We start from the raw sequence: 7,824 nt of genomic DNA, 5'->3' as shown, positions 1-7,824 counted from the left end.
ATTATGCACTGAAACAGAACATGAAGAGGAAAGAGACTACAGATTATGAGGGACATAGCAGTTTGGCAGCAACTTCCCGTGTGGCCTTATCTTTAGGTTTGCCCCAAGGCGGGAAGTTTCACCAAAATAAACTGCTTTGGGACCCATAAGTGTGCTCATTGGTTGTTCCCTGGGGAGAACTCGGGGTGAATTACCCAGTGCTGTGACGTGGCTGGATCTGCCTTGTGAACTATCTCCCTCCTGCAAGCTGAGCCACATGTTCTTGCCTACTTCCCTGTCGGTAGGGGTTCTGGTTTGGCTGGAACCTGAGAACGTCGCCTAGGTCTCTACGCCTTAACCTAACACGTGGCGTGCTTCCTTTACACAGTGGCCAGATGCCCAAAACAACACCGTACGGTAGCCAAGGTCTTTAATAGAAACGAAAACGAGGGAACCGCCTCTCCACCCGCCACCCCGGAACTTGGCTGGGCGAGGAGGGTCCAAGTCCTCGGTCGCAGGCACATCCGGCGCGGCCGCCGACCACTCCTAGCGCGGGAAGTTCTTGGGATACAGCTGGAAGAGCTTGCCTTCCTGCGTGGGCTCAAAGCCGTACCGTTCCAGGTGCTCGGGGTCGAAAGTCCCGGCCTTAAAGTCCTTCTCGATAGCCGGCGCCGCCGTCTCCAGAAAGAGCTGCTTGGCCGTCAGGGGAACGTCTGTGCCCTCTGGGGCGCGGTAGTTCACGTAGGGCTTGAGCTTGAAGCCGGCCAGGTCGGGCACCACCAGCTCCGGGACCATTTCCTTGACCAGCACGAACTTGCCGCCGCGACCGTGGAAGCCGACGCCCTTGGCACCGCGGCTCTTGTGGAAGGTGCGCGGGCCCCGCTTGCTGGTCCACTTGCTCATACGGTCGGCGCCCCGCACCAGGGCGCGAGCCGCCCCGCTCAGGAGGCCCATGGCGAGGCCTGCGCACAGCCACCACGCCAAGGCCGGATCCAGCCGCCTCCGATTCCGGCTCCGCCGCGCTGCGCTTCCGGCGCCTTCGGTAGCTTCCGGCCCCACCGGGCCCCGCGCCGCAGGAAGAGCGGCTCCGATTGGCTGCGCTGTGTCGAATGCGCAGCCACGGCCCCGGGAGGGGGCGGGACCGGCGGTAGCCCGGCCAATCCGCGGGGAGATCCCTCGTCCCGGGGGGACGCCAGGAGCGCGGCCGTCGGGGGCGGGGCTTCGAGGCGGCGCCGGACAACGGGAGGTGGATATCGGGAGGGCGGACGTTGGGGGCGGGGCTTCGGGGAGGCGGGACGGGAGCGCGCGGTGCCGGTGAGTCGCCGTCTAGCGCCGCGAAGTGGCCAGCTTAGGGGTCTGAGTCTGTGCCAGGACGACACTGCCCCCCAGGGCCGCCGGCGCCCCCCAACCAGACTGCTTCCAACCCGACGTCCGTCATCTCGACCGCTGCTTAACTCTACGCCTCCCAACCTCGACGCTCCCCCCCAACCCCGACGCCCCTCAGCTCGACGCCCCTAAACCGGATGCCCCCAACCCGGGTGTTCCTCAACCCGACACCCCTAAACCGAGTGCCCCCTACACCAGACGCCCCCCCTAACCTGAGAGCCTTCAACCGGACGGCCCCTTAACCCCTACCCTCCAACCCTACGCCCTCCCTTAACCACGCCCTCCCTAAGCTCCATGCCTTCAGCCCTGCTGCCCCCGGCTCCCCCAGTTCTCCTGGACTTGACCACCTTTCCTCTGGCCCCACGCTGTGGAGCAAGCGGAGCAGCTGAAGGCGCTTCCGTCGTGTGGCAGGTGCTGGGGGCTTGAGCCTTTGTCCCCCTTGAGCCTGGTGGGCATCGGGAGATGGGACTGGGCAGGGCTGGGCGGTAGAGCTGGGGTCAAGGAGCTGCTGGTCCTTGAAAAGACGTCTGAGAAGGAAGTTTCCCACAGGGCACAGACCAGTGAGCAAATGCAGGTGACTCTGCACCTGTCTTCTGCTCCCTGACTTGTCTGGGTGGGATTTTGGAAGAGATAAACTCTTCTTTGCTGTGGCCCTTCTGAGAGACCTGGGGGCCACAGGGTAAAGGCCCTAGACATGGCTCCTCCTCCTGGCAGAGAGGTCAGGTGCGCAGAGCTGCTCCTCAAGTCACCACAGCCGGGACCAGCACAGCCACGTCCAGGGCTCCACCACACTGGGTGGGAAACCCTGTGCCCAGCCCACGAGGCAGGGTCTGGCGCACGGCCTGCAGCGGCCACACGCCCTACCCCTACCCAGCTTCAGCCTCCTCGCCGCGGTCCTGGAACTCCCGGCTGCACTAGGCCTTTGCCCAGATGCCCACACTTGTCTTTGACTGACTGGGAGAGGAGCCCGGGGCTTGGCTGCAGTTCCCGGTTCCTTGGGCAGCCACACAAGGGCTGTTTACAGAGAGGCAAGTGGCTCCCTTTGCTTGCTGCCTTTGTTTTCTCCACGGGGAGCACAGTGTTTCATCAGAGTTTTCCTGTCAATAGACACGTAACTTAACGTGGACAGGAATTTAGGGAAGGGCTGGGAGGCACTGCTTTGCACGTGAGCCTGAGGTGGTACAACCCGTGCCCTCCTCGGAACGTGTCTTTCTTCTTTTGTTTCACTTTTTAGCCATGGAGCAAGAGGAGGACACTGGCCCAGAGGTACAGAACCTGAGGAGTCCAGTGAAGAATCAGCCTGAAAATGCCCAGTGTGGCCGCTTCTGGACAAGGAGAAAGCTGCCATGCAGCAGCTCCTTGAAGTCGGCTGCCTGTGGGAGTGGCGTGCGGGCCTCTCTTCCCCGTCAGGACTGAACCCTCCCTCCTGTCCCTCAAGGTCACACTTGTCAGTTCCTGCTTCCCTTTAGGAAGCCTGCTTGCTTTGAGGTAGGGCCTTTTTCCCATGGAACATCTGTAGCCACATCACAAAGACTTTTATTCCTAAAACAGAAAATTAGATGCATTAAAACAGCAGTGAAAAGCTGAAAGTCGGGGATCAGCCACTAGAGACTGTGAACAGGTCCAGGTCACTCTCGTATCTGTTCCCTGGCTCCTCCCCTCCCCCCACCCGGGGGTGGCTGAGCTCAGCGGACCCACTTATGAGGAGGGTGCTTGTCTGCCACCCCATGGAGGTGGTCTCTAGCCAAGCACACAGCCTGGGCCAGGAGGGCCTGGGCACCTCACTCTGAGGCAGCAGCTCCCACTGCTTCCTCTGCTTTCTGAGCCAAGTTCAGAGGGTTGAGTCTTTGGATCACTTCCTTGTTCCGTCTTGATGTAACATTCTGCTTTTGAAATGCTTTTCTGAGTGCATTGAACTCCTCGGGTTTTCTGGCATCAGCACTGTGTGTGATCCTGGCTCTGAAGGATCAGGCAAGCTGCTTTAGTCCTTGGCACTTGTGTAAAAGCTTGACAGGATTCACACACACACACCGCCCCCCTCCCTCAATCCATCCTGTTCCTGACTGCTTGGAAGGATGAGTGCCAGGAGGAGTGGAGCGTGGTTACTTGTTTGAGTGATTTCTTGTCTTTGCAGGGAACCTGCCAGCATCCCTTGTATAGGAGGTCCAGGCCATCTGCCCACTCACCGTTCCACACTCACTGTTTTCTCTTACCTTCCTGTCTTTCTCCCTGGAGTCTGGGATTCTGAAGCTCCTTGTTAACTCCCTCCCTGGGAGCCCTTTGCTGCTATGTGGTGGATTTAATGTTCTCAAAATCCAGTTGGCTCGTTAGGGTTTCTCAGCACTGCTGTTGTGTGGGCGTGCGTCCGCCCTTGGGCCAGCAGCATGTGGTCCTGCTTGTGGTGAGAGGGCACTGGAGAGGAGGCCTTTGCACGCCCCCGCTAGCCAGGTTTGCTCCGCTGGACTCACATCCCGAGGAACAGGGAGGCTGAGAATGGAGGGCTCGGATGCCCAGAGCATTCGCTGCCGGTGCAGCGCAGCTGCTGGCCCTCCCCAGCCGTCCTGTGGGTGGGTAGCCCTTCTCCAGAGCAGACTGGGGCTCAGGCCGTCTGCCTCCTGAAAGCCCGCTTCATTCTGGAGGTCTCCAGGGCTGCCAGCTTTTTCCCTGACCCACAGCTCTGTTCTTGCTCCCTGAGAAGCCGGGGCTGTGCCCATCCTGGCCCTTCCTGACTGCAGGCTTCTCCCCTAGGTGGGCTTCTATCTGGCCACCCTATGGTCCTGGGGTCTGGAGCTGATGGAGCAGCATTCCCAGTCCACCATGGTAACCACTTCACTGCTCCCGGGTGATGGGCAGGCCCCAGAATCAGTGGCCCCCTTCACCCTTGGCCGCCCGGGGCCCTTTGTGTCCAGCTGTGTTTGGGGTTGGGGGGTCTTGGTGCCTTGCTGATGGGTGCTCCGTCTATGGCCTTGCCCAGCTCCTGGGGATTGTGGTTGGAGCCCTCCTGGCCCTGGCCATCATCGGCACCACCATCTTTTTTGTGTACAGAAGGGTTAGCCAACTCCGTGAGTATCTTGCTTGAGGCTGTGGCTCCAGTAGGGGAGGGAAAAGAGGGCTTGAGAGGGTGGGAGGTTCGGGTGATTTCTCCCCATATTTCAAGCTCCCACAAATAGCTCTCAAGGCATAGTGGCTTTTGTTGAAAACTGCTGGCCTGTCGCCAGCTCGTCAGATCCGTGGAATTTAACTGCATCCTGAACTCTTGGCTCTCGTTTCCCAGAAGAGATGAAGTGCCGCTTCCCCTGCCTGGGTGTGTCACAGGCCAGGAACAAGCCGCTGTGTGACACGGGGCGGGCAGGACAAGCTCAGTGTGCATGCACAGATGGCCCACCTGTGCTCAGGCAGCCCCTTGGCGCCCCTTGGCCCCCCTTGCAGGACAGGTGCAGCCCAGTCCTCAGTACAGGTTCCGGAAGAGAGACAAGGTGATGTTCTACGGCAGGAAGATCATGAGGAAGGTAACTCACGCTGTGGGCCCCCTCCTCCCTCAGAGGGGTCGGCTTCAGACTGTGCCTAGGGTTGAGCAGGGCCCCGGGGCTTGGGGAAGGTCTGGGGCGGGCACAGCACCTAGAGAGGAAATGAGCCATGAAGGAGGGCAGAAGCCCCTCCCAGGAGCATCCCTGAGTGGGTCAGCAGAAGGTCCTGGCTCCGGTGTAGATTGGTGGGCCTCCCATGATTTGGGGCCGGGCCCTGCAAGGTGGAAACTCCCAGGCCTGACTTCCTAGTGTCACGACCATCTTGGGAATGAGCAGCCTTTGCTGGTGGGCCCCACCCCCTCCCACCCACTGAGGACAAAGGGCTCAGCAGACTCCCAGAGGCTTACTGTGCCGCAGAAGCATGCTTGAAACATTTGCTGACGTGTAAAAATATTTTGTTTGTTACTTTTCTCTAGATGCATAGTTTGTGTTCTTTGTAGAACTTGAACTGTCAGACACGTGGGTGTCCCTGGGTGGCTCCTTCTCCCCTTCAGGGTCAAGTGCTGTGAGAGGGAGGTTGGTTGGGCTGCCATGTCTGGCGGGGGCGGCCCTGGGACGTGGTGTGCGGGCTGCTGCAGTCTCGTGTGGGGCCACACGGAATGACCTGCGAGCAGGTCTCAAGGCACTCGTGTGTGGCTGGACCTGGGGCTGTCCACGGATGACCCCACTGAGGACTGTGTGGTGGCAAGCTGGATTTGGTCTAAGGAAGACAGGAGCGTGGTCCGGTGGGGCCAGAAGCCCTTGGGGGCAAGGAGGAGTCGTGGTGACGCCAGCAACAACCACAGCCGGCGCCGTGGGGCAGACGCAGCTGGGGAGCTGCCCAAGGGGCCGCTGACGCCTGGGTGGGAGCCAGGCCCTTGGTGCTCCTCGGCAATGCTGTTTGCAGCGGTCTAGTGGGCCTGGACGGTGAGGGGGACAGAGCTGTCCAGGCCGGGAGGGTGTGCCGGCGCTGGGGTTGCGTGTACCAGCGTGACAGGTGTGAGGAGGAGGGTGCCGGCCTTGCAGGAGAAGGACGTAGGGCCGAGGACGTCGGAGCTCTCGGGGCACGGGGATGTGGCCCTGTGTCCTCGCTGTCCGCAGCGCCAAGGAGGTTCCCTGTGTCCTGGGCAGGCGAGCAGGTGGGGCCAGGCCGGAATGCTGGTGTCAGGCCCGCAGGGGCCACGTCCTGAGGGCTGGAACCGACCCTGAGACGGGGAACTGGATCCCACAGGTCTCAGAGTCCAGACTTAGCCGCCCCCTCTCATTCTGCAGGTGACCACGCTTCCCCACACACTTGTGGGGAACACAGCTGCCCCCCGACAGCGGGTGAGGAAGAGGACCAAGGTGCTGTCTTTGGCCAAGAGGTACTGGGAATGCCCTTCAGACCAGTCAGGTCCCAGCTGCCCTCCCCAGTGGGCTATCCGTGGCTTCCCGGCTATGGGTCTCACAGCCTAAATGCTCTCTCTCTTTTTTTTAATTTTTAAAATATTTAATTGATTAATGTGGCTACATCAGATCTTAGTCATGGCACTCAGGCTTTGTTGCTCTGTGGCATGTGGGATCTTAGTTCCCCAGCCAGGGATCAAACCCACGTCCCCTGCATTGCAAGGTAGATTTCTCACCACTGGACCGCCAGGGAAGCTCCTTGCTGTCTGCTTTTGAGCCCCTTTGGGCCTCTGCTCCAGGTGTGTGCCTCTGCTTTGTAGGATCCTGCGGTTCAAGAAGGAATACCCTACCTTGCAGCCAAAGGAGCCCCCGCCCTCCCTGCTGGAGGCTGACCTCACAGAGTTTGATGTGAAGAATTCTCACCTGCCGTCAGAAGTTCTGTACATGCTGAAAAACGTCCGGTAAGAGAGAGATGGGCCTGGAGGCTGTCTGTGTGCTCGCCTGGCCTCCGAGGCGTCCTTTCCCTGCGGCCGCTGATGGCTGTGTCGACAAAACAAATCAGTAAACAGTGTGACAGGGATAGAAGAGCTTTATTGGAGCCAAACTGAGCCCTGTGACCCAGAAGACAGCCTCTCAGACAGCTCTGAGGCGCTTCTCCAGAGAAGCGTGGTTTTCAGCAGAGTTTTATATCTTGCCTGATGAAGAATGTTAAACTAGTCACGGATACATTGCTTGAGGGTATCAGAAAGAACTCAAAACCAGATCAGCACACGCGAGTCAGTGTGGCACTGACAGCTGGGAAGGGGGTCACCGTGGAAGGGGCGCCGGGGCTGACGGCCCAGGGCGGGAGGCGCTCAGCCTTACCTTTAATGTGGGCCTTCTTCTGCTGAGTGTTCAGTTCACATCAGTCGCTCAGTCGCATCCCCATGGACTACAGCGCGCCTGTCCATCACCAACTCCCGGAGCTTGCTCAAACTCAGGTCCGTTGAGTCAGTGATGCCATCCAACCATCTTATCCTCTGTCGTCCCCTTCTTCTCTTGCCCTCAATCTTTCCCAGCATCAGGGTCTTTTCCAGGGAGTCAGTTCTTCACATCAGGTAGCCAAAGTGTTGGAGTTGCAGCTTTAGCATCAGTAAGTGTGACGTGAAGTCACTCAGTCGTGTCCGACTCTTTGCGACCCCGTGGACTGTAGCCTACCACGCTTCTCCATCCACGGGATTCTCCAGGCAAGAATACTGGAGTGGGTTGCCATTTCCTTCTCCAGGGGATCTTCCCGACCCAGGGATTGAACCCAGGTCTCCTGCATTGCAGGCAGATGCTTTAACCTTTGAGCCACCAGGGAAGCCTCGGTAAGTGTGCCCTTTAATAATTAAAGCAGAGGTACAGTGTGTGTTTCATCAGCCACAAATAGGATATTCTGTCTATTGAGCATAAAGTGGGTGTTTGCACATGTAGCAGCCAGAGTGACCTCTCTGGATCTCAACCTGTGATCATTTCTTTTATCATTGGCAAAGCTTCTCTCCTCTGGCTGTCACTGCCCTCCTGGTGGTGAGCAGAGCCTCCTCAC

General features: G+C 59.2%; 2 protein-coding genes across 16 annotated transcripts in view; one reads left to right on the top strand and one right to left on the bottom strand.

Annotated features, from left to right (window-relative positions):
• Nucleotides 1–392: 392 nt before the first annotated feature.
• MRPL41 (mitochondrial ribosomal protein L41) lies at nucleotides 393–1,030 on the bottom strand. Its single transcript, XM_006062576.3, has one exon. It carries the CDS (start codon nucleotides 931–933, stop codon nucleotides 526–528), a length of 408 nt encoding a protein of 135 aa, XP_006062638.1. The 5' UTR covers nucleotides 934–1,030; the 3' UTR covers nucleotides 393–525.
• A 64-nt stretch (nucleotides 1,031–1,094) lies between these two features.
• PNPLA7 (patatin like phospholipase domain containing 7) overlaps nucleotides 1,095–7,824 on the top strand; it is an 80,577-nt gene continuing 73,847 nt past the window's right edge. For 3 of the 15 annotated variants that reach the window (XM_044926587.2, XM_025262096.3, XM_025262095.3), the window contains exons 1-7: nucleotides 1,101–1,225; nucleotides 2,600–2,631; nucleotides 4,114–4,185; nucleotides 4,340–4,427; nucleotides 4,795–4,874; nucleotides 6,144–6,235; nucleotides 6,578–6,718. In XM_044926587.2, coding sequence (XP_044782522.2) covers nucleotides 2,602–2,631; nucleotides 4,114–4,185; nucleotides 4,340–4,427; nucleotides 4,795–4,874; nucleotides 6,144–6,235; nucleotides 6,578–6,718 — 503 coding nt within the window. In that variant the 5' untranslated portion in view covers nucleotides 1,101–1,225; nucleotides 2,600–2,601. Of the gene's footprint in view, nucleotides 1,814–2,079; nucleotides 2,394–2,599; nucleotides 2,854–4,113; nucleotides 4,186–4,339; nucleotides 4,428–4,794; nucleotides 4,875–6,143; nucleotides 6,236–6,577; nucleotides 6,719–7,824 lie in introns of all 15 variants that reach the window. The other 12 variants (XM_025262098.3, XM_025262100.3, XM_044926586.2 and 9 more) reach the window with 12 other exon arrangements.

The sequence above is a fragment of the Bubalus bubalis genome, chromosome 12 (assembly GCF_019923935.1).
Source record: "Bubalus bubalis isolate 160015118507 breed Murrah chromosome 12, NDDB_SH_1, whole genome shotgun sequence".
Lineage (NCBI taxonomy): Eukaryota > Metazoa > Chordata > Mammalia > Artiodactyla > Bovidae > Bubalus > Bubalus bubalis.
Note: the sequence above shows the minus strand (reverse complement) of the source record. Positions and strands in the feature narration are given on the sequence as shown.

Excerpts from the sequence above, each read along its gene's own strand:
- MRPL41 (XM_006062576.3), bottom strand. The coding sequence starts at position 933 with ATGGGCCTCCTGAGCGGGGCGGCTCGCGCCCTGGTGCGGGGCGCCGAC.